The sequence below is a fragment of the Sus scrofa genome, chromosome 17 (assembly GCF_000003025.6).
Source record: "Sus scrofa isolate TJ Tabasco breed Duroc chromosome 17, Sscrofa11.1, whole genome shotgun sequence".
NCBI lineage: Eukaryota > Metazoa > Chordata > Mammalia > Artiodactyla > Suidae > Sus > Sus scrofa.
Window position 1 is genome coordinate 26076676 of NC_010459.5, and position 25785 is coordinate 26102460.

General features: G+C 52.5%; 1 protein-coding gene across 2 annotated transcripts in view; it reads right to left on the reverse strand.

Annotated features, from left to right (window-relative positions):
- The window catches only part of RRBP1 (ribosome binding protein 1), a 65478-nt gene that overhangs the window by 21899 nt on the left and 17794 nt on the right, over positions 1-25785 (reverse strand). For both annotated transcript variants that reach the window (XM_021078037.1, XM_021078036.1), the window contains exons 2-4: positions 16436-18644; positions 3021-3169; positions 1645-1767 (exon numbers count right to left, since the gene is read on the reverse strand). In XM_021078037.1, the coding sequence (XP_020933696.1) occupies positions 1645-1767; positions 3021-3169; positions 16436-18623 (2460 nt within the window). In that variant the 5' untranslated portion in view covers positions 18624-18644. The remainder of the gene's footprint in view (positions 1-1644; positions 1768-3020; positions 3170-16435; positions 18645-25785) is intronic.

The following is a 25785-nucleotide window of genomic DNA, read 5'->3' on the forward strand; positions in this document are numbered from 1 at the left end:
GGCCTCGTTCTACAGGTGCAACGCCCCTACACCTGTGGCCCTGCCCACCGCGGCGGGCGACCCTAGCAATGGCCATCAAAACTCATCGCATCTCTGGCCCCTTCTAAACTCAGGGGCTGCCATAAGGAACTGGCTGGGGAGCCACAGGGCCACTAGCCTTGGGAACAATCGCCATTATTTTCTCTCACTTGAGCTTTATCTTGGAGGTCAACATCTTCTCAGTTTGTCCAGAAAGGGGATATGGAAGAACAGCCCCAGAAATCAGACTCCACCGGGGCTGCTGGTCTCAGAACCTTGGGTTGGGAGGGCCCCGACTGGCAGCCCTGGCCCACTTCTGCAGTGCCAAGGCTCGGGGCCTGTGGCCGCCACCAGCCGGGGTGGGGAGGGACGCGCAAGGTCAGCCTGGGAGCGGGACAGGTGGCTTCAGCTGCCCTGCATTTCACCACAACCCAAGACGGGCTCCCGTGGAGACAGAGGCCCCCAGGGAGGAGGTGCCACCAGGGGAGGGCTCGGATACCTGCCTTTCTCCCTCCTCTTCCTCAGCGGGTGGAGCAGAACCCAAAGTAACCACAGCAAAGCCTCGCCTGCTGCTCCCACCGTCCATGCCCCACAAAGAAACTTTCCCTTCTGACTAGGAGCCGTGTCCCTCCTCTCAGGACAAAAGCTCAGACTGCTTCGTTTCTAGTTCCTCGTGAATGAACAGATGCAGGGGCCCAGGGGAAGGGTGGCAGTCCCAGTGGCGAGGGACTTTCAGAAGCCCAGGCCACCTCCCTGCACCCGATGCCCTAACAGAGGAGACAGGCGAGAGGGGAGAGGGCCGGGGCAGCTCACACTATTTCACCGGGAAAGGACAGCTTTCAAACTGCGTGTGACCATGACTTCCTCCGCAGGACAAAGGCCAGGACCAAACCCCGCCAGCAGTGGTGGCAGAGCAGCTGTGTGCTGCAAGCACGGACACAGCCTCCCGCCCCCACAACAAGACTCTCGGCCTGTGGCGGCAGCACGGATACTTGTATTCACCGGGTACAAGTGCCACAGGCTGGGCCATCACAGGACCGTTCCACAGACATCGGAGAAGGAAGAGCAGCAGCCCACACACCCCCCTCCTCCTGAGCTTCTGCTCTAGTTTTTAAGGAAAGAACCTTGGGTTGGAGTTCCCGTCGTGGCGCAGCAGAAACAAATCCGACTGGGAACCATGAGGTTGCGGGTTCGATCCCTGGCCATGCTCAGTGGGTTGAGGATCCATGTTGTCGTGAGCTGTGGTGTAGGTCACAGACGCGGCTCGGATCCCGAGTTGCTGTGGCTGTGATGTAGGCCAGCAGCTATAGCTCCGACTGGACCCCTAGCCTGGAAACCTCCACATGCCGCGGGTGTGGCCCTAAAAAGACAAAAGACAAAAAAAAAAAAAAAAAAAAAAGGAAAGAAAGAAAGGAAGAAAGAAAGAAACTTGGGTTGACTGTGTTCCTCCTTCTTTCAAGGCATCACTCTGAAAAGACAGCCACCACTGTGGGGCCAGCCATCCCCTTCCATGGGTGCATTCCCAAGGCAGCTGTGGCCTGGGCTCCCAGGGGCAGAGGTCATCAGGCAGCGACAGCCTCACAGCCCGAGGGGAGGCCACCCCACAACCTGGCATGCTGGCTGTACCTTATTGAGCTCCCTCAGTTTGCTCTTGGCGACGGCCGCATCCTCCTGCTCCGTGGCCAGCAGCTTCTCCTTCTCTTCCAGCTGGCGTTTCAGAATGGCCACAGGGTCCCCCTTCTGAGTGGCCTAGAAATGCCCAAAGAGCCTCATTAACAGGAGCAGAGAGGCGCCTTCTTTGAGCCCAGACTGCAGCCACCAGACCCTGACCCGTGACCAGAGCAGCGGCCTGGTGACGTGGGAACGGTTCCATCCGGACCTTGGACACTTCTGAGGGGAGGCCGCCCGCTCAGCCACCCCGTCTGCCAGGCCTCACGTCCCTGGGTGTAGGAGCTGGTTGGCCCTCTGGCCCCCGGGTAGTTTTTAGGAAGGTGGTGGGTCCCCAACCCAGGTCGATTGTGGCCAGGGCCTTTTCCTGGCTGAGGCGCCATCAGCCATTGCTTCTGGCTCGGTGCCCATCCCTTAGCTGCTGCGTTGGCCTGCAGGCTGCCAGCTGAAGCGTGGAAGCCGTAGGTGGGGGAGGGTGTACTCTGGGCACAGGGACCTGAGTCCAGGCCTCTCCTGTCTGTTGGAGGGGAGTGGTCGTCCTGACCTCCACCACTCAGACCCAGGAGAAGGGCCCCCTCACCAAGCAAGGAGTTCCCTGCAGCCAGAGGACTCGTCACCCCTCAGCAAGGGCTGGGGCGGGGGGAGTGACCCAGTGGCCTCAGGGCAGAGGCCACCAGCCTGGCTGTCAGTCAGGACACTCCCCAACATCTCTCATCACTATGGTGCCACAAAATCCTCCAGCAAAATTACCTACAATCCCAGCTCTAAGGAACAAACATGCCAGTACAGCACCTCCTGGGGGTAGCTCAGCGCCACAAGCTCCAGAGGGTGGGTGCGGGCTCCCCTGCAGGAGAGAGAGGTGCTGTGGGCCCGTCGCGGGGTTCCTGCACACACGGTGCGTCCTACTCCTTCCATCCTGCACCCCGAGCCCTGGCCGCAAACCAGTGGGGCCCAGCTCCTCTGCTCCACCCCAGACCCCTCAACCCAGGGCCCTCCCCCCCAATTTTTAATGGCCCTCCTGCCGCAGTGGCTGGGCCGAGCCTGAAGACAAAGCATCTGCAGGGTGATTCAGGCAGCCCAACCTGGGAAGGGGTGCGGGTTCTGCTGAGAGGTACTTGGAGGTGTTCCGTCAACCCTGCAGCTGGGCAAGCGTGTGTGGCCAGCCTGCTGGGCATCACCCAGGGGAGACTGGGGCCCAAGCCTCAGCAGACCAGGTAACCACTGCAACTCACTGGCTCCCGGGGTGGGGGAAGGCGGGGGTGGCCACCTGGCCAGCTGCTCACCAGCCACAGCAGCCAGTGACTGTGGTAGTGGCTCAGAGTGGTGGGGCTCACCTTGTGCCACGTGTCCTGAAGGACGCCGGCTTTCTCGGACAGGATCTCAATGAGCCGCTGGGCCTCGCCCTCGCTGAACACCATGCTTCCCACCGTGGAGACCAGCGTCTTGTAGGGGAGGCAGAGTGGGCTGTCGGCATCCGGGGGCCCTGCACAGAGGAAGAAGGAGCAGGGACTCACACCGGGCAGAGCCTCGGGGTGCGGGGTCATGGGCTGAGTACAGTGAGCCGCCTGGCATCTGGACTGGACTCCACTCCAGGCCCTGTCTGGAGACGGAAGGCCCCCAAGTAGAGAAAGACTATTTTCCTGGGCTGGAGGAGGTGTCCACCCCATGATTCCATCACCAAAATGAGCAGTTTCCCAAAGGGGCTTTGTCCTTCTTTTCCCAGCAAACTGCACTGCCCAGGGAGCTCCTGCTCCCACTGTGCCCGAGCCTCATGGCCCTGGGGGTCTGGGCTGACCATTCCCATGGCTGCAGCCCTGAGGTCCTGGGGGTTGGGGTGGGGAGTGCAAAGCAGGAGCCTCCCAGGCTGCTTCCTGGTGATCCTGGGAGGAGGAGGCCACCTCCCACAAATCCCGGTTCAGACCCCCTATTTCCAGCTCTGCCTGGATGAAGCTCAGGGCAGGTTTCAGGAGAGGGAAGGCTGGGCTGGGTTTACCAGGCCATTAGGAAGTGACCTGCAGGAGAACACAGAGTCACGGGCCGAGAACCAGCTGTCACTTCTGGACATTCTGTGATGCCCCTGCAAAGCTTCCCTTTCTCACAGGCTCTCGGGTGGCTCCAAAGGCAAGGAAGGGCCAGTGGGGATGCCCTGGCCGGCAGGTCCTCGTGCTGAGGCCCCCGACTGCCCACAGCTGAACAACAGGCCTCTAAACAAGACAACACAAAGGAGAGAGGCCGTCTGCAGTGGCACCTGCGGCTAAGCCCACCTCACTGGGGACAATCGAGGGGGAAGGTTTCCATGGCAACCTGAAATCCTCCGGCTTGTCACAATATTTTCACTCACTAGTCACAATATTTTCATCACAAGTCAAAGCACTTTGCAGGATACCCTAATGGGTGAGCCAGGGCCGTGGGCGAGCTGCTTGCCAAGAGCACCTTCATTTAAGAATTTCTTACCCTGTGAAGCTCGGGAGGTTAAAAATAACCACATTGACATTAAAGGCCTAAGAGCTCGAGGGTGTCACAAAACTTGGGGAGTCAGGGGAAAGGAATGCCCCCTCAGCCTTCACCGTTTTCAGTGAAATATGAATAAGATAAAACTAAATTTTTTCGTTTCACGGTCACACCTGTAGCATATGTAAGTTCCCAGGCTAGGGGTCAAATTGGAGCTGCAGCGCCAGGCTACACCATAGCCCGGGCAGCAATGCATCTGAGCCACATCTGTGACCTACACCACAGCTCATGGCAACGCCAGATCCTCAGTGCACTGCGCAAGACCAGGGATTGAACCTGCATCCTCATGGACACTGTGTTGGGTTCTTAACTCACTGAGCCACAATGAGAACTTCTACATTTTTTTTTTTTTTTTTTTTTTTTTTTTGCTTTTTAGGGCCGCACCTGGGGTATATGGAGGTTCCCAGGCTAGGGGTTGAACCTGCATCCTCATGGATGCTAGTCAGATTCATTAACCGCTGAGCCACAAGGGGAACTCCCTAAAATAATTTTAATGGTAAATTTTTGCACAATAGAGGAAACTTCAAGTACAGCTAAGCCAACAGAGAAGACAGCCTCTCTGAAGCCGACCACCACTCAGATGGCTTCCTTTCTGGACTCAGGTCTATCTCTGTGGTGCCTGATATGCTGTCCCAGCCACGTGTGGCTTCCGGGCACCTGCCAAGTGGCTGGTGGGAACAGAGGTGGCTCCTGGTGGAGCACACAGAAGATTCTGAAGACTTGGCATGAGAAAAAGAATGTCTGTAATCATCGTTTCTGTTGCTTGCACTTTGAAATGATAGTATTTTGGGTCAACTGGGTTAAATAAAATATACTGTTAAAATGAATTCCTCATTTGCCTTTTTTTTTCCTTTTTTTTTTTTTTTTTTTTTTTGGTCTTTTAGGGCTATAGCCACGGCATATGGAGATTCTCAGGCTAGGGGTTCAATCAGAACTGTAACCACTGGCCTACACCAGGGCCACAGCAACTCTGGATCCGAGCTGCATCTGTGACCTACACCACAGCTCACGGCAACGCCAGATCCTTAACCCACTGAGCGAGGCCAGGGATTGAATCCGTGTCCTCATGGATGCTAGTCGGGTTCACTTACTGCTGAGCCACGACGGGAAATTCCTATTTTTTTTTTAAATTTTTTGTCTATTTTTGGGGGTGGGGGGCCCCACCCACGGCATATGGAAGTTCCCAGCCTAGGGATCAAATTGGAGCTTCAGCTTCCAGCCACAGTCATAGCAACGCCAGATTCGAGCCATGTCTGCGACCTACAGTGCAGCTCATGGCAATGTCTGATCCTTAATGCACTGAGCAGGGTCAAGGATCAAACCTGTGTCCTCACTGATACCAGTGAGCCACAACAAGAACTCCCTCATGTGCCTTTTTCAATGTGGCTCATGTTGCATTTCTACAGGACAGGCTGGCTACTCCTCTCCAGCCTGGGGGGGATGCCAAAGCACTCCCTGCTGAAGCTCCAGCAGCTCCTGTCCCTATGGAGGCCCCAGCGTGACTGGGGCTCAGGCCTTTTTTAAACGTTCTCCCTGAAGACCATCCTCCTAGGTCCCGAGGCCCCTGATGCTCCACCCGGGGGGGTGGCTGGAGGTGTAGAGACACGACATCTGGATGACAATGTCCTTTTCCTTCACAGCTGACATCCCAGGGGTCTTGACAAGTGTGTGTCTCCTCCTGGAGGGCCGGGGGAGACGGACCCCACGACGCTGTCTACAGGACATTCCTGAGAGCATTGTGCATGTCACTCTAACACCTCTACTGAAACTTTCTCATGTAATTACACTAAATTGCATTACATGTGTTAGCGAACAACCTGATGAAAACCTGTGACAAGTGGAACCCTCTGAAGCTAAATAACAGCAAATCCTAACTCCCCCTGCCAGCCTCCAACAGAAACCTCCAGGGCCCTCTCCATCCTCACACACACACTTTAAAATTATGCTTACAGACAGAGAACTTTTTTTTCTTTTTTGCCTTTTTGCCATTTCTTGGGCCGCTCCCGTGGCATATGGAGGTTCCCAGGCTAGGGGTCGAATTGGAGCTGTAGCCACCGGCCTACACCAGAGCCACAACAACTCGGGATCCAAGCCTCGTCTGCCACCTACACCACAGCTCACAGCAACGCTGGATCCTTAACCCACTGAGCAAGGCCAGGGATCAAACCCACAGCCTCATGGTTCCTAGTCGGATTCGTTAACCACTGAGCCACGACGGGAACTCTGAGAACGTTTTTTTTTTCATTAAGACTTTGAGGTGCCATTTCTAGTCTCCCCAAATCGGGGGAAGTAAAACTGAAAGAAAAAAAGGCAAGTCCTGGGAAGCAGGAACCACAGCTCCGGACCTCACGAGAGTGGCACTTGCTTCTCAAGGTCGCAAGGTCCTTTGGCCAAAGCAGCAGCACTAAGCTCGACCCTGCAAGGGACCACCACCATGAGGCAGGCATGCTGACCCTATCCACGAATGGCCTTCTGGCCTGTCACTCATGTCTCCAGCAAATGTTTGAAGGCTAGAAATAACCCGTGGTGCTGTGAACCTCAAGGCCCCAAAATAAGTGTGTCCATGGCTCAGCAACTAGTCTGTGAAGCCACAGGTTTCACAAAGACCACACGGCGAGGATCACCGAGAGGCTGGCTTTGCCCACGTTGTTGAGTCTGAAATTCCAGCATAAGAGGGGCCCGGAGGCTTGGGGGAGGAGCGAGGCAGCAGGAGGGCAGAGCGGACAGGCAGTGCCAGCATCTTGCTGCTCTGGAGGAATCCAGGGTCCTACCTGGCCAGGGCAGCCTCCCCTGAGTGTGTGGCCTTGGCCATGGCCCCTCCCTGGCAGATGATGCCTCCTGGGGGGTCCGGGCCAGAACTCTTAGGCTGCCGGTGTGTTGAGAAGAGCTGGAACCGAGTGTGTGCGTCATCTCCTGACCTTTAGTGCTGATGGCTAAGACAGTGAAAAATAAACAAAACCACCACGAGGCGGAACACATTCGCAGGCCAGGTCTACCCTGCAGGTCACCACAGCCCTTGGGCAATGGGCGCTCTGGTCAGGACAGGGCCCCTGGAGCCAGGTGGCCGGGGCTTGAATTCTGGCTTGGCTGCTTCCCACCTGTGCGTCCTTGGGCAAGTGGCTTCACCTCTCTGTGCCTGTTTCCTCATCTGCGAAATGGGGGTAACCATCATGCCTTCCTCACAATCTCACTTCGAAGATTAAATGACAACGTGCAAGGATGCTGCTGAGCACAGGGAAAAGCATTGCGGAATCAATCAACAGGCGCATCCCAGGCTCAGACCCCTCCCTGAGCCGGCAGCACCGCCAGCAAAGGACCTGGGGGGTGGTGCCTAAAGCAAACCTGCCCTTCCTCTGCCCCCATGAACACAGTGCCCAAGGCAAGCGAAGCTGGCGCCCACATCCTCTGTGGACAGAGCACGTGGCCTGTGGCCCCTCAGCTCCCGCCGTGCACCACTGTCCTCACGCACGAGATTAAGTGGGTAGCGCATTTGGGAAAATGAGGAGCCCTGCGCCTCCCTGGGCTCTCAGCCAAAAAGCACACCGCTACCAGATAATGTGCATAACACCTCAAATTCCAAAACTACACCCCCTTTTGTGACCACACTGGGAGGCCTAATCACTGAAAACTAAACTTGTCCTGCAGAAAGGTGCTCAGCAGCCTTCCTCTCCTCCTGCGTAACTATCCAGATCCCCAGGGGCCAGGTCTCAGTCGCAGGGGGCTCGCGGGCTCTGCAGCCCAGCCCTGTTTCGGCAGCAGCCCCTCCAGCATCCAGGTCCCAGGCCTCCTGCCCTGCTCAACCAACCAACGGTGGGAGGGCGTCGAAAGCACTCCAGGGTTGGCCCGCGCCACAGCTGTGATCAAGTGGAGGGTATCGCCAGGCCCTGGGCCAGGTGTCAAGAAGCTCCAGCTCAATTCTAGCTCTTGTTGCCAGTGCCTAGCAGACCCATCCAGCTGTCTCCAGACATCACATATTCACCTACTGTGTACCCAGCACCTGCAAAATGCTGGGCCTGGAAGGGCATGTTGGGTGGGACTCCCGGTCAGGGGAGGCGGGGATGCCCTGCCATGGATAAGCAGCAGAGCCACGTGAGGGAACAGGGGAGAAGCCACGGCTGCAACACCAGGAAGGCTCTTCACACAGGGGATGCTCATGCCAAATGCCAACAGCGTGGAGGAAGGCGAGAGTTGAGGCTTCAGCAAGAGGAGAAAGGACAGTGCCGAGGCTGGCATGGCAGAGGCGGGTGAGAATGAAGTGGGCCCCAGTTGTCACAGGCCCCGGGGATCTGGGTTTCACCCTGTGGGCAAAGGAGCAATGCCTGGGAACGATCAAGGTTTGCATTTAGAAAAAATTAGTTCAGGACACCCAAGGGGACTAGGCTGGAGGAAGGCAGGTCAGGGAAGAGCCCAGGGCGAGGGGCCAGGGCTGAGAGTATTTAGGGAGCTAAGAAGGGGTGACAGGCCCGGTGTTGGTGGACCACGAGGGTAGAGTGAAAGGCAAAGGCACTCATCTTGTCAGGGAGCATCCAGACCAGTCCTGAAGGCCTCTGCTCAGACACACAGACGGGGGCAAACAGCTGCTGCTAGCTCCGGCCCCTGCAGGAATGTCACCCGAATAGTGTGGGTTGGGGGCCCCTGCAGAGCCCCCTGGCAAGCCAGACCCCCACTCCTCCAGGCCCTGACACCCCCAATCACCTGAGCCAAACTCAGGTCAAAGGCCTAGGTCCGCAGGAAGGGGGCCCCTCCCAGAGGCCTAGCACCACAATAGCAATTGTCCGACTCCCCTGGACCTCAAGTCCAGAGGGCAACCCCCAATCCTGAATCAGAATAGCCAGCAGGCTCCCCGTCTCCAGAAACAAGGAACCTGGGCCTGCATCAGACTGGGCCCACCAGCTGCACCAGCTCGTAGCTGGTGGACGCAAAGGGTCCTCCTGAGCCTTCAGGAAAGAGCTGCTTCAAGGCCCTCAATGCAAGATCCACCAAACACGTCAGAGACACAGCTGCTGCTCCTGCCGCCCTCGCGGCTGCTGACTGCACCACAGTGGTCAAGGGCATCGGGCAGCACACAGGGAGCCTGCTTTAGGGCAAAGCCCAGTACTGCCCAGGGCTGGGCTGCCTCCTGATCAGCTGCAGGCCTCCGAGCGGCAGCTGCGCTGGACTCTGGCAGCCACGGACACTGGCAGCTGGCGTTTTCGGTGCACTGGAGCAGAGCACAGATGATGTCAGGAGCAACCCTGCCTGGGGCCTTGGAATCAGGTCCTGTCACTTGGTTGGCGAAACAGTCATCTGATAACAAGTGGGGAGGTTGTACGTATAAAGACATCAAGTGGAAGATTTTAAAAAATCCTATAGATTGAATGATTTCATTTTTCTTGTTATACTTTTTCTTTCTTCCTCAAACTGTAACAAAATCAATTTGATCTCTGAAAAAACAAAGACAACACATCACAGTATTTCTTAAAGAAATACAAGCCCTGGAGGGCCTCTGGGCCAGTTCCTTCCCTGGGCCTGAGATGACCACAGAGATCTGACCTACTGTCTGCAGAAAGGACACGAGACGCACGACCTTGACCTTTCTGCCCCAACTGCCTGGGAGCGGCAAGAGCCCCAGCGTCACATTTTGGGAGGACTGAATGGAGGGCTCTGGGTTCACGTCTTCCAGCAGCTTCTCTAAAATGTGACAGGGCACCACCGACATGAGACTCGCCTCCCGAGGGGATGTTTTGCTCTTTAAAAAAGAAGGAAAAGTTGGGTTTGAAGAATTTACACAAAAATTGAATAAAGCCCTATAAGCCCTGCAGTTTCCTTCAGATCTTCAGACCCTGCGAAACTGAGTTCAAAAGAGATCAAAAGTAATCTCAACACAGCCCCTTGGCGCCTCGGCTCGAGTGGGAAGGGCAGCTGCTGGGGGTCAGGCCTGGGAGGATGGGGAGACCTGGGCCCGGGGTCCTGCCCCGCCCTCTGAGGACAGAGCTGAGCTTTGGCTTCTGCTGTCGTCAAACAGGTAAAAATACAAACCCGCCTTGGATAACTGCACAGTAAAAGCCTCTCCCCACACCCCCGGCGGGGGTGCAGGAGGCCCGAGGGGCATGAAGGACAGGCGGGCAGGCTGCAGGGGCAAGGTGCTGCTACTGTCCAGCTGCCCGGTTTCAGATGAAGCCCCTCTAGGCTGCAGAGCCCCCGACTGAAGCTCTCCTGCTGGCCTGGCCCTGCCCCACGAGCCTCCAGAAGTCGATTTTATTTAAGCATCTCTCATGGTCTGGCAGTGGTGGGAGTAGCCATGACACAGCTGACAGGTCCCCAGGGGGCGGCCAGGTTCTTGGATGCAAGAACCACCTTTAGTTCTCATCTGACCTCAGCCCTGACAGTCTGCTAGGTGCCCAGGGGCTGGGACAGGATGGGAAGAGCGGGCGGTTTTCCTTCCTCAACCCGGGCCCTGGGGGCAGCAAGGAGTCCCGTCTGGGCTCAGAGGACCCTCAGGGCCCTGTGGTCAGGGCTGGGCTGTCCCCCTGGGGCCCAAGAGGACAGGCGCTCCACTTTGGTACAATGAGGGTCTGTTTCTTCAACTCACAGGTAATGGGGATTTTTGTTTATCTTCATTAAGAATGCATATTACAGAAAAACTGGAAAATGAAGAAGAGTGGAAAATAAAATTCAGCCACAGTCCTCCACCTTCAGATGGCCTCTCTTGCATCAACTCAGCCATTGTGGGGTCAGGAGAGCCTGTCTGGGGGCATTTTCCACCCCCTGGGCTGCCTGGGCCCTGATGTGATGGCCTCTGGTCCCAGAGTAAATGGTCTGTGTCCGTGGAGGGGATGGAGTCTGGCATAAGGCACAGGGTCCAGGAGGAGGGCCAATCAAGCCCCTGCAACAGCATAAGTCCCAGGGCTCGGGCCCAACTTGGGGTTTCCAGAAGGTTCTTCCCTAGCACCACGTTCATGCACTCACTTTTAGGAGCTGGAGCAGATGGCCCTCCCGGGCCCCCAGACGATCACGTCCACGTGTTTCCTGTGCAAGAAGTGTGTGTTCCTAATAAACATGAACACTCACTGTGGCCTCTCTGGGACAACCCAGCAGAGGCCTGGACAGTGCCGCCAACACGCGGAAGCTTCAGTTCTGGAAAATTTAACTTTGCTATGATTCCATGGATTCCTTCCCCTCTGGATGCTGAGAAAAGAATCTGTGTTTCTGTTTCCTGAGCAAGGGTTTTCTCCCATTCCACACAGGGTTCACCAAGGCCCCTGAAATGACCACCTTCTCCACGGCGCTGCGGGAGCTGGGAGGCCAGGCAGAGGTGCAGGGAGATGCGTGTGCGGGTTCAGCCCTGTACAACGGTACCCGGTGCCTCTGCACTGAGAGCAACGCAGAGCTGTCTTCCCCAATTAAACACACACCTACCTCTCCACTTACCAACTGCATTTCTAGGAACTTACAGACATATTTACACAATGATGTTCATATGTCACTACAGCATTAATTTTAGCAGCCAAAAAAACCCCTGTCATTTGCATAAATTACAATAGTTTCAGGCTATGGAAATAATGCAGCCGAAAGTAGTAGGCCTGTGGGTATACGTGGAAAGATGTCACCAGCAGACTGGAAAGCAAAGGACGTGAGTTCCACCTCTGTGCACTGCAAGCCCCATCTGTGTGCCAAGGTGACAAGCACAGCACCTCCAGGGCTCCCCTGGGAAGCGGGTGGTGATTGCGACGGAGTGGAAAGAAGAATTGCAATTTTCACCTTCCACGCGTCCATACTGTTTGAATTTTGTTTGCTGGAAGCACATATTTACACAGCAAGTTTTAAAAAGGATTAGGAAGGCTGTTCACTGTCAAATCCAGCCACAGACAAGCGGTAAAAATTTGTCACACGGCCTCGATTTGCTCTTGCAAGACAATCAGATCAAAAGGTCTGGAATAGTTCCAACTCGGGCCTGCAGAAGCATGTCCTATGCCCGCCTCCACACCTGCCGGCTCTCCTCTGGGGCTCCCGCTAGTGAGGGCCCTGCCAAGATGACCAGGTGACAGGTAAGGACCAGGTGACTGAGGAAGCAACCCCGTCCTGGGAGGACCCCAGTGCCAGGGCGGGTTCTGAGGCTGATCGGCCACGTGTCGTGGGCCAGGTGCAGTCTCTGGGATCTCACTGATTGCTTCTGTGACATAGAGGGCAACAGGGAGCTCACTCCCATTCCACTTGGGACACAGGCAGACAGAACAAAGTGGGGGGGGGTACTTCTGATGCCAACACAGCTGCAAAGACACGTCCACTCTCACAGGGCCACCTGCAAGGTGACCCAAGAGGCTGCCTCACTCCCAACGGCTCCTGTCTAGAAAAACACTGTCCAGCAGAACCTACTGTACTGACGGAGGTGGTCATCTGCTCTGTCCAAAAGGAAAGCCACTGGCCACGGGACCGAGGCTTTCACTGATGATCTTCATGTTAACCTAAACGGCCCCTCGTGACCAGCAGCTCCTTACTGCAGCACAGCCCCAGACCCTAGCTCTCTGGTGCCCAAGGTTAAACCTCAGAGCCCTGGACCCTCCCCTGCCCCAAGGTCTCTTCCTGGTCCTGCATGCACCCAGCCATGCAGAAGTCCCTCCCCAACCATCTCCCCAATCCCCGCAGGGTGGTCACAGGACCCCTCACACACACACCCCCCAACACCAAGGCGACTCGCACCCCCAGACCCCCGTTTGTGGATGCCCAGGATCCCCTTGAGCCAATGGCCCTGAAGAAGCTGGAGGTGGATGGGCCCTAGACCCAAAGAGTCCCGGCTGGTGGGCGAGGAGGTCAAGGGCAGGCAGCCAGGTTGACCACAGCCTTTCAGACAAAAGCAGGGACTGGGGACACGGGGCATGTAAGTGTGTGAAAAGAATGTAGCCTGCCTCTTACTCAGCAACATAGCCACAGCTACAAAAGCTCAAGGCGAGTCAGATGGAACCTAGGAACCCTGAGCTCCACAGGCAAGCTGGAACAGAAAGGAAGGCTGAGTCCCCTCCAAAAGCCACTGGGAAATCAGGGTCATCCATTCACATGGCTTCCCACACCCTCACCTACCACAGCCTGTGGCTGGGGCTGCTCTGTTGAGAACCTAGGGAGACGTCAGAGGAAGCGCTGGGCTGGCTGGATGTCACTGCAGGGACCAGGGCTGCTGGAGCAGAGCAGGGTCCAGGACACAGAACGGCCCATGATCCAAAGCCTATCAGGACATCTGACTGGGCAGGGGTCTGCAGAGCCAGCCCTGAACTGCACGTCCGAAGCTGGGACACCCACCCAAACCAACACAATTTTTTTTTTTTTTTTTTTTTTTAGGCTCAGACTCCACTACTCCAGCCTCAGGCCTGGCCTTCCTAGGCAGAGCTGCTCAAAAAAGCCCACCTCCCTCCCCTGCTCCCCCACCCCCCAGCACATCTGTGGGGCCATTACAACCCGCCAAATGTGGGCCTGGGACCATCAGCACTAGCATCTCAGGGAGCTTTTTAGAAATGCAGAACCTCAGGCCCCACCCAGAACCATTGGGTCAGTCTTTATCTTAACCAGATCCCCAGTGACTCATCGGCACATCAGAGCTCCAGCAGCCCTGCATCTGGGGAATCGCCACTGGTTCTGACAACAGATTATTTCAGAATTTCAGATCGCCATGGAGTTGGGGGCAGGGGGACAGCGGCCTACGCCTACCTCGAGGGCCCATGATGGCTTTGCACACCAGCCACGGGTAAAACAGGGCCAAAATCACACGGTGCACATCCAGGAAAACGAGAAACAAACCACAAGAAAACACGGCGCGGCGTGCCTGCGCCAGCCATCTGCCATGCACCACGAGCTGGCTGTGCAGCCGGGGCTCCGCGCTGGCCTCTGTGATTTTTTCCCCGAAATCTTGGCGGCACTGCCTCCCGCCACCTGGGCAGATGGGTATTAATCTTGGCTGTCATATTTTCTAGAGTTTGATTTCTTTTTATATCACATCTAACTCATCCACACCTTGATGCTTATGGGGGGCCAAGCAGACCCTTCCAGATCTTGAACATGCTGTCCATGTCTCTGCCTGCCCCCTGCCCCCACCACCACTTTCCCCCAACGCGATCTGCCACCCGCCACCCCCGCAATGCGTGATGCTCAGGTGTGACTACTTAGGACCATTCTGTGCCCTGACCAGCTGGCCTCAGGCCAGCACCCTCTTATAATTACAATAGTCTGGGAATGCGTCCACACATCAGACAGAACTGGCCTTCCAAAAGCCACTTAATCTGTTCAGTATTCTTTCTAATCCTGAACTGTGCTATTTTCTCTGCTCAACGTCCTCTTACTCCCCCTCCATCCAGCTGCTCTGTGGGTTCACACGGGTCATAAGTTAGGTCTTCCCCCAACACGATCTTTACTACCTGCAAATTAGGACAATTCTGCCTTCCTTTTTACTATTATCCTCTGTTTCTGTTTCTGACCTTATTTCAAATGTCTAAAGGCATACATGATAATAATGACCACAGGAAGCTCTAGTCTGAACACCCCTGATGTGGAGAGCCAGGAAACAGGTTGGCTCGCATTTCCACCCGTCTTCCGTCTCCAATGCCCTTGTCCCTGGGCCACGCGGAGCATCACCTTAGAGACAGGGCAGGGTGCCCTCCCTCCGCTTGTGAAGCTGGGCTGAGACTGAGTGTCTGGGTTTGCAAAGGACCTGAGGGGTTGACTTGGCCTGTGGGTCGAGGTGGACTGGTCCCTGACCCTAGCAGGAGCTAGGATGGGTCCCCTCACGTGGCACTGAGTAGCGACTGAGCAAATGTCTCTCCCCAAAGGTGGGGGAGGAGAAAGGCTGATATAGCTTCACAGAGGGCAAGAGAGGGAAACCCAGCTGCAAACACAGGGCCCTGCCTACCTGGCACATGTCCAAACATTTCAGAGCCCTTAAGCTACCTCATCCAAAAAAAAAAAAAGGGAGGGGGGAGTAACAACAAACAAAAAAGATACCTCATCCAAAAAAAAGGGAAAAAAATAACAAAAAAAAAACCCAAAAAGAAATTGAAATACCTCATCCAGAAAGATACAATTCATATTCCAAATCAACTAATGACTAATCTAAGAAAGAAATCAAGAAAGAGACAGAGAGAGAGACAGGAAGGGAGAAAGAAAACATCAGACCACTGTATCAATCAAATGAGTGATGAACATGAACCAGGAACACACAGGTCCCGTTTCTACAGTAATCCATACTAAACACATAATGGGAAACTCATGTTCTACGTTATCTATTTATGTATCTGATACATAATATCAATTTTAATGTTCTATAATGTTCTGATAAGTAACTGGGGTAGGGGTAGTGGAGAGGGAAAACTGGGAGGCAGGGAGTGTAGATAACATTGCTTCTTAAAAATATTATCCTACTGTTATTCACTCAACAAACATACAGAAAAGAACGAAGCCCTGCTAAAGCACCAGGTAAGAACGCAGAACGCAGACCCCTCTGCCTTTTTGCCTTGATTCTGGCAGAACACAGTCAGATGTTTAAGAAAGACTGCTGGACACATAACTGTCCTAGACTGTGGGGTGGATGGACCTACTGTTTCAAACTCCTCACCTCTTCCAAACACCTCTTCCCAAGTCTCTCTGCAGTTCGTCCACTGGAGACAGTGGACTTCCTGCCCCTTGACTCAGGCTCAGTCACATGACCTGCTCTGGCCCATAGGATGCTAGTTTGAAAAGTGCCCTTTAATGGCTCTGTTAACCACGCATAACCATAAAAGGGCCTCTACCCTCAGGAGTAGACACCTCCATCTAGGCCCCAGAATACAAACATAGCAGAGACCTACATTCAACCTGCAGCAGTGACAAACCAGGCAAATGGCAGCACGAAGCAGAGCCACCCAGTTGAGATAACCCAGATCAGCCAACCTCCAATCAAGTCAACAGAAACATGAACAAGAATAATTAACTGCTCACTTGTGGGGGAACATGATGAAGGATGATATGAGAAAAAGAATATGGATATATACGTATGACAGGGTCACTTTGCTGTATAGCAGAAATCGACAGGAACCTGCAAATCAGCTATAATGGAAAAAGTAAAAATCATAAAAAAATGAATAAACGACTGCTGCTGTAAGCCCCTGAATTCTGGGATGTTTGTTATGCAGCCTTGTTGTGGCGAGAACTGACTGATACAAATGGCTTCCCAAAGGGAATCCACATGTCACTTAACAGCTTTTCCCTCCAGGTTCATAAAGAAAGCAAAGCTACTTACCAGGCTCACCCTTCTTCTTTGATCTTGATCTTTTCTTTGCAGGAGCCTCTTGCTTTGGTGCCTCCTGGTTCTGGATCATGTCTGCATTTTCACCCTGGATAGGAGCTGACTCTGCCTTTTTACCTTGATTGGCAGATGTATCCGCCTTTTTGCCTTGGTTGGGGGACCCTTCTGACTTTTTGCCCTGGTTCAAGGCTCCCTCTGCCTTTTTGCCTTGATTGGAGGCTCCTTCTGCTTTTTTCCCCTGGTTTGCAACATTCTCCACCTTTGTGCCCTGATTAGCAACTGAATCTGCCTTTTTGCCCTGATTCTGGCCTCCATCTGCTTTCTTGCCCTGGTTGGAGGACCCCTCTGCCTTTTTGCCTTGATTCTGGGCTCCCTCTGCCTTCTTGCCCTGGTTGGAGGACCCCTCTGCCTTCTTGCCCTGATTCTGGGCTCCTTCTGCCTTCTTGCCCTGGTTGGGGGTCCCCTCTCCCTTCTTGCCCTGGTTGGAGGACCCTTCTGTCTTCTTGCCCTGATTCTGGGTTCCTTCTGCCTTCTTGCCCTGGTTGGGGGTCCCCTCTCCCTTCTTGCCCTGGTTGGAGGACCCCTCTGCCTTCTTGCCCTGATTCTGGGATCCTTCTGCCTTCTTGCCCTGGTTGGGGACCCCCTCTGCCTTCTTGCCCTGATTCTGGGCTCCTTCTGCCTTCTTGCCCTGGTTGGGGGCCCCCTCTGCCTTCTTGCCCTGGCTGGGGGCCCCCTCTGCCTTCTTGCCCTGATTCTGGGTCCCCTCTGCCTTCTTGCCTTGGTTGGGGGCCCCTTCTGCCTTCTTGCCCTGGTTGGGGGCCCCCTCTGCCTTTTTGCCCTGATTCTGGGCCCCTTCTGATTTCTTGCCCTGATTCTGGGCTCCTTCTGTCTTCTTGCTCTGATTGGGGGCCCCCTCTGCCTTTTTACTCTGGTTTTGAGCCACTTCTACCTTTTTGCCTTGATTGGGGCTCCCCTCTACCTTTTTGCCCTGGTTTGGGGTACCTGCCTCTTTTTTGCCCTGATTCTGAGCCCCCTCTGCCTTCTTGCCCTGATTCTGGGCCCCTTCCGCCTTCTTGCTTTGGTTGGGGGTCCCCTCTGACTTTTTGCTCTGGTTGGGGGCCCCTTCTGCTTTCTTACCCTGGTTGGGGGTTCCCTCTGACTTTTTGCCCTGATTCTGAGCCCCCTCTGCCTTCTTGCCCTGGCTGGGGGCCCCCTCTGCCTTCTTGCCTTGGTTAGGGGTTCCCTCTGCCTTCTTCCCCTGGCTGGGGGCCCCCTCTGCCTTCTTGCCTTGGTTGGGGGTTCCCTCTGCCTTCTTGCCCTGGTTGGGGGCCCCCTCTCCCTTCTTGCCTTGGTTGGGGGCCCCCTCTCCCTTCTTGCCTTGGTTGGGGGTCCCCTCTCCCTTCTTGCCCTGGTTGGGAGTCCCCTCACCCTTCTTTCCCTGGTTGGGGGTTCCTTCTCCTTTCTTGCCCTGGTTGGAGGCCCCCTCTCCCTTCTTGCCTTGGTTGGGGATCCCTTCTGCCTTCCTGCCTTGGCTGGGGCTCCCCTCCACCTTTTTGCCCTGGTTCTGGGACCCCTCTGCTTTCTTGCCCTGTGCAGTGCTGGTGGCTGGGGCACTGCCCTTGGCACCCACAGGGGACACAACCACCATAGGCACTTCCTTGGGAGCAGCTTCCAAGATGGCAGCCTTTGAGGTAAGAACCTGGACGGAATTCACTACAGAACTGACAGCTGGTTCCACCTTTGCCACTTTTTTTTCCTTCTTCTTTTTGTCCTTAGGGGAAGAGGCCGGCTTCTCCTGGGGCATGGCTGGTACTGTGGCTACAGGCGCAATGATCACAGGGGACTGGACTGGGGTTGGAGCCACAGCCACTGCAGGTGTGTGCACTGGGTCTTTGCGCAGGATGGTCACATCAGGGGCTGGCTCATGGTCAGGTATCTTCCCGTTGGGCTTCTCTTCCTTTTTCTTGGTCTTTCCTTTCTTCTCTACTGTCTTCTCCTTCTTCTTCTTCTCCACTTTCTGGTGGTGAGTTTTCGCCATCTCCTTGCGCTGGTTGGCTAGAGCTTCTTCATATGACGTCTCCTTCATTGAGAATGTCGACACCAGGAAGATGCCGATGGCAGAAACCACCATGAATCCACCAAAAACCACAACCCCCAAGGTTTGAGTGTCGTAAATATCCATCTTGGCTTGCTTTCCTGTCACCTGCCAAATACACACACAGTGATTACTTTTCGTAGAAACTGAGGCATTTGACAATTGCTATCCCCAACCCCAACACCTAACTTAAGGTTTCACTAATTCTTCAGATTGATAAAGTCAAGGAAGAAACAAACTCAGGCAATCTCTAATGTCACCCATTCTCCTCTGCCCCCTTCAGAAGTGAGCTATTCTTAAACATCGGTCGAGTTTCCACTGCAGCTCAGTGGTTAAGAATCCAACTAGTATCCATGAGGATGTGGGTTCAATCCCTGGCCTTGCTCAGTGAGTTAAGGATCTGGCATTGCAGCAAGCTGCGGTATTGGTCACACATGTGGCTTGGAGCCCACATTGCTGTAGCTATGGAGTAGACCAGCAGCTGCAGCTCCAATTCAACCCCTAGACTGGGAATTTCCATATGCTGTGGGTACAGCCCTAAAAAGCAAAAAAAAAAAAAAAAAGATATTACATTTGTCCTAGGAGATATGAAGGCTCAGAGAGATGGCAAAGCAGCTCTATAATTGGGGCACATTAACACCCAAGAGACTCGAAAGCCATGATCCCAGTTCAAGATGTTTCCCATCACAGGGGTCAAAAATGCAAATGAGCACAAGCATAAGCCAGGTATGAGACAACTGGGAAAGGTGGGGACTGTGGCAAACTACCCCACTCAATTAGGGGCAGGTATCGACCAGCCACAGCTGCTTGTGACAGAAGTGTGATCACTGTGCTGAGAGTTTTCACTTTTCCATATTAGGACAGATTTTTTTTTTTTCCCTCAACGTGAAGTTGACTGATTTTAAAAATATAACCTGAGTCAAACCAAACATGGTTGCCAACTCTCAGCCACAGCATTCCGGCCCGCAGGCCCTCAGCATCTTCCTACTGCTACCTCCCTTTTCTCCAGTCCTGATAAACACAACTTCCCAGGGTCAAAGATTATGCATTACGATCCTGAAAAGTGATCAAAGATTTGGGGAGGAAAGACAGCCTTTTGCCAGTGACAGCTCCAAAGAGCCACTGAACCTGCAATTTGCACTTTGGTAAACAGAAAGTATCAGTCTTGGGAAGCTGACCAAATAAGATGAGAGATTGGAATTTCATAGACAGAGGCTGCAAAGTGGGAGAAGAACAGTGTCACCAGGCCCAATCCTCGCCCAAGGGAGCGGACCATCTCAACCAGGAGGAGGAACCACCCCTCCTTGATGTCTGGGGACCAAAATCCAAAGCGTCAGAGGTGGCCGGGTCCGTATCCATCAGCCAGGCTACGTTCAACTTCAGCAAGGGACTCCAAGAGGTTCGTTTCTTTGGATATACTCAACTTTGATCAACTAATTTTGATACTATTGTCATATTCCCAGTCCCCTGAGCTGGAAAGACAGATGGGAGGAGAGGTGACCACCCCCAATCCCTAGAGCTGCTGGAGGCTGGGTCTGGGCTTTTTATTGGATTAAAAGTTGAGATTCCTCTTCCCTCAGAAGGAACAGTTATGAAATCCAAATTTTGAACTAAGGCTTTTTTTTTTTTTTTTTTTTTTTTTTTTGCCTCACCTGTAGCACGTGGAAGTTCCCGGGCCAGGGACTGAATCTAAGCCACAGCAGCGACCAGAGCCACAACAGTGACAATGCCAGATCCTTAACCTGCTGCGCCCTGAGGGAACTCCAATATTAGCGCACTTTAAAGGAGGGAATGAAAAGAGACATTGTTTTAAATGTCTCAGCACCATGTTCTAAGAAAAATCCTCTCATCCCAGAACAAACACGTGATTTCGCTGTTCCTTTCTATGAAACCCCTGCGAGAAGAGGGTCGAAGGTGCCCGCAGGCCATGTTCTCCGTTGGCTGCAGCTGGACACTTGCTTCTCCCAGACTGTCAGCTTGGGCTGCAGCTCCAAGTCCAAGTCGACACTGTGGCCCTAAAGTCCTGACCAGGTGGGCTCATGGAGGCTTTGGATCCTGGGGAGGCGGGTTCTGATGGCGTGGTCCACAGTCAGGAAAGGCTGTCCCCAGTGAGCCTTTCCAGGAGCACGCTCACGGCTGAGTGTGCAAAAGGCCTGGAAGGAAAGGCCTCATGGGCGGAGGGCAGGGACAAGAAGGCTGGAACCTACCAGGGGCAAGCCCCCTTGCTCAGTGGGCAGCCACCAAATGCAAGCCCGGTCCTCACAAGGACTTCTCGGAATGTCGCCACCACGGACACATACACAAGCACATTACAACCACGACATCCGTTCTATTCAGATGACAAAAATCCCCTGAAACACCCCTTCTTCAGAGACAGGGCCACACCAGGGGCCTGGGTCAGTCGACTGAGAGTTCTTAAGGCCCGGGTGGTGTCCCAACATACCCTGGAGGGCTGGTCCCCTGGAGCCACAGGGTCACCGGCCACCCACGACCCCAGGACCATGGGCTCTGTGCAGCCTGAGGCCATGTGGTTTGGGCAAAAAAGCCACAGTTGAAAAGTCAGCCTTGACTCTTACTCACGTTACGCAAACACGAGATACAAAACAATATTCTCTGATGGAAGCACAGGGTCGAGGAAAGTGAACCAGGAGGGTACTTCCCTCTGCAGCACAGACGGACGTCTGACTCCATCATGGATGTGTCTTCCCAACTTTGCAGAATGGGCTGCTCTGCAAAGAAATTACATCCCCACCACTGAGCCCTGAAGCGAGCACTTCTTTGAAAGAAATCTTGAACAAGAAAATGCAAAAGCCCTAGCCTTGCAGTGACACACTGAAACAGTTAAGGCTCAGGATGCATCAGCAGACAGCAAAACTATCAAGGTGGAAGCCACCTTTCTGCTCCCTGTAGAGTCGACTCCAGGGGGCCAGAGTCTTGGGTGGACCCCTGCTCACACTTCGCTTCTGAAACCCCCCGCTGGGAATCCTCTGCAGGGCTTTCCCACAGGGCCACACCCAGATGGGCAAAGAATCAAGGCCAGCCGCGTACCACTGCATCCTGTGTGGGCTGACCACAGAGAACCTGCGTTCTGTCAACCCCGGAAACGTTCGACGAACTGTGTGCTTTTATTACTATTGCCAGGACCGAGCACAAAGTGGAAAGGTGAAGGCCCTGGAGGGTAGGGAGCAGGCTGCCGCCCGGGGGCTGGGGGACCACTCCCAGACTGGCAGGCTGACATTCCTGGGCCCACCCGAAGGTCTTGAGATTGGCTTTCAGGAGTGAGGCTTTGGGGGGACCTCAGTGAAGTGAAGCGAAGGGGAGGCCCAAACTGAATACACTTGGTAGTTCAGTTCAACTTTACAGTTGGGGTTTGGGTAGGTTTTGCAAAATGACTCCCAACAGTACCCCTGAGGCTGGATCTCATCACTGCCTAGAGGATCCACAGGGGCCACATGTGGGCACTGGGAGAAGCCACAGGCAGGGCTGCTGGGGGGTGGGGGAGGTGTCAGAGACCAAGCCTCCAGATTCATTTCCTGGGCCTGAGGTGACTTCCCGGGGAGGCACAAACCCAGAACAGAAAGACAATAAAACAGAGACACTAGCAGGTATGGCTGCATCAGGATCACCAGCTCCTAATTTTAGTTAATATTGTGAAGAATTTCAAATGTACAAAAGACTAAGAGAAATATGAATGTCCATTTACCTACCACTCAGGTTGAGCAAATCTAAACATTTTACACATTTACTTCAGACACATATAGATGATAGCTCATCTTTCCTCCCAAAGAGACACCAACACCCAGAATGTGTCGCCGCTTCTCCCACACGTGTGTGTGCTTACATTACAAAATACAGATCGTGCTGACTGCTGCTAAGTGCTATACAGTGACACCACTGCAGGTGTTACCAGGCAACATGTTATCCTCTAGGACACACCTACCACTGGACCCGCTGTGCCATCAGATGCTGCTAAACCGCTCCTCGCACGGGCACTGCCACCAAGGCCCTGTTCCCTCCATATCCCTGGGTTCCCACTCCGTCCCAATGAAATGATGTGACACTTTGCCTTCCACGGAAAGAGCCCCTCACGTTCCTTTCATGGTGTTACCTATTCTTATCTCTGCCTATTTTCTACAAGGCTTTTTCTCGTGATTTGTCCTTTACATAGTTTGGCTATTAACCCATCTGTTGTTTTAGATGTGTTGAACTCTGTGGTTTCTCTTTCAATTTACAGTGTTTTTATATACGTACATATATATGTGTGTGTGTGTGTGTGTGTGTGTGTGTATGTATATATATATATATATAGAGAGAGAGAGAGAGAGAGGCTGCTAATTTTCCTTCAATGCAGTCCAATTTACTAATGTATGCCTTTAGGATCTGCCATTCTTTGTTTCACAGCCACTATTCTAGAGTCAAAGAAAATCTCTTTCCTTTTTTTTTTTTTTTTTTAAGGAAAGAACTGTGGCTACCCTTTAATTTTAAATAATTACTCCCCTGTGCTGGCAATGCATTCTTATGGGTCAGAACTCAAAAAAACAAAAATGGTTGATAGAATGAAAATCTCCCGTATACACCTGACTCCCAGCCACCTGGGTTCCAATCATGGGGAGAGACGTCACTTTATTATTTGTTTTCTTCCACAAACTTCAGAATGTGTTTCAGAGTTAGGCTTTTCATCACCTGGGATTTCCTCTGGCATATGACAGGAAATAGTGTCCCCGTTTCCCCATCACTTTAATTACCCAGCCTCACTTCCTGACTGCCAACCCCCCACCCCGCCCCCGCCACCTCTGCCCCATTAGGTTTGAAATACACGTGGCTCTGTCACTTGGACTCACCCCTGTTCCATCTGCATATTTATCTAGGCTCTGCATCAATACCACATTTTGGCCTATGAGTCCCCTCCAAAAATTCTCCTGGGATTTTTATTTGAAACACACTGAATTTACAGATGAATATGGAGAGAACTGATACCGTGCACCTTGGGAGCCACCAGTGAACAGAGTGTGTAGCACTCCATTTATTTAAATGTTCTTTTATACTTGCTGATAGCTTTTACGATATTCTCTATAAAAGTTTTACATATCTTTTTTGTTGTTTGTTAAGGTTATTGCTATTTTTAAATGTACTAGAAAAAGATATCTTTCGTAAACTGCTTTTTCTATTTCTAGCTATAGACACTAGCAAAGCTATTCAATTGTGCATGTGTATTGTTTACCCAGATATTATGCCAAACTCTTGTCAAATCCAGGGTTTAGTGATTCTCTTTAAAAAAAAAAAAAAAAAAATCACCCTTGAGCAAAGACTAGCTTTCTGGAGTTCCCGTCATGGCTCAGTGGTTAACAAATCCGACTAGGAACCATGAGGTTTTGGGTTCCATCCCTGACCTGGCTCAGTGGGTTGAGGACCCAGCGTTGCCGTGAGCTGTGGTGTAGGTCGCAGACGCGGCTCGGATCCTGAGTTGCTCTGGCTCTGGTGTAGGCTGGCAGCTACGGCTCCGATCGGACCCCTAGCCTGGGAACCTTCATATGCCTTGGGAGCAGCCCCAGAAATGGCAAAAGACAAAAAAAAAAAAAAAAAAAAAAAAAGACAGTAGCTTTCTGCTTTCTAAGCCTCATCACCGAATCTCTTTTTCTGGTCTCACGGAGCTGGCTGCAGACTCTGAAGCAGGCTTGCTGGTCTCATCCCTGAGTCTCCACTTCTGATGTTTCACAATTAGATACTGTGTTGATCATAGGCTTATGGCAGAAACCTTTTACCAGGTTAAGCTATTTTATATTCCTAGTTACCTTTCCTTTTTAACAACTAGGGATCAGATCTTAGCAAATGCTTTTTCTTTATCACTTGACATTTTCTCTAACCTGAAATGGGCTGAATTAAAATAACATATATCCTAATGTCAACTTGCAGATGGTATAAACGCTTCTTATGGTATAAACACTTCTTATGGTATATAAACACTTCTTAATGGGATGGGGGGGTCCTTTTTTAATCCCTCATTAGATTTGGGGTGGTGGGGTCCTTTCTTTTTTAATTCCCCCCCCTTTTTTGTCTTTTGAGGGTCGCACCGGAGGCTAGGGGTCTAATAGGAGCTGTAGCTGCCGGCCTATGCCACAGCCCCAGCAATGCCAGATCCGAGCCTCGTTTGCAACCTACACCACAACTCACAGCAACACCGGATCCTTAACCCACTGAGCGAGGCCAGGGATCGAACCTGCAACCTCATGGTACCTAGTCGGATTTGTTTCTGCTGTGCTACAACAGGAACTCCTTAATCCCATTTTTATGTGGTATTCGTGTGTGCGTGCTCTCAAGTGAGGGAAGTCAGAGGTCATAAGTCAGAGATCAATCTCAGTCTGTTCTTAACGTGGTATTGGTAGCAAGGTCGCTTGAGTCTCATGAACTAAGAATCATCCCTTTTCCTTTGTTCTTTGTAGGTCCACAAGAACTTGCCTGTAAAACCGTCAGGATCCGTTTTTTTTTCGAGATCTGTTCTTGGAGGAGGAAGAGAGCTGTTTTTTTTGTTTTTAACTGATGTTCAGTTGCTGTATATAAGTTGATAGGTGTACAATATGTTGATTCATGAATTTTAAAGGTTTTTAAAGTATAAATTTACTCCATTTACAGTTATTGCAAAACATTGGCTATATTCCCCATGTTGTACATCACATCCTTGTAGCTTATTGTACACCTAAGAGTTTGTACCTCTGATTCCCTTCCCCCTTTCATCTCCCCACTGGTAACCACTAATTTGTTCTCTGTATCCATGAGTCTGCTTTTTTGTTATATTCACTAGTTTACTGTATTTTTTAGATTCCACATATAAATGATATCATACAGTATTTATCCTTCTCTGTCTGATTCACTTCACAAAGCATAATACCCTTTAGGTACATCCAAGTTGTCGCAAATGGCAATATTTCATTCTTTTTCATGGTTGAGTAGTATTCCACTGTGTATGTGTGCGTGTATACATATATATATATATATGTATGTGTATATATATGTATGTATGTATATATATATCTTCTTTATCCATTCATCTGTTGATGGACACTTACTGCTTCTATATCTTGGCTATTGGAAATAATGCTGCTATGAACACTGAGGTACAGATATCTTTTCAAATTAATTTTGTTTTCATATATAAACTCAGAAGTAGAACCTCTGGGTCACATGGTATTTTTATTTTTAGTTTTTGGAGGAACTTCCCCATACTGCTTTCCACAGTGACTGCACCAATTTA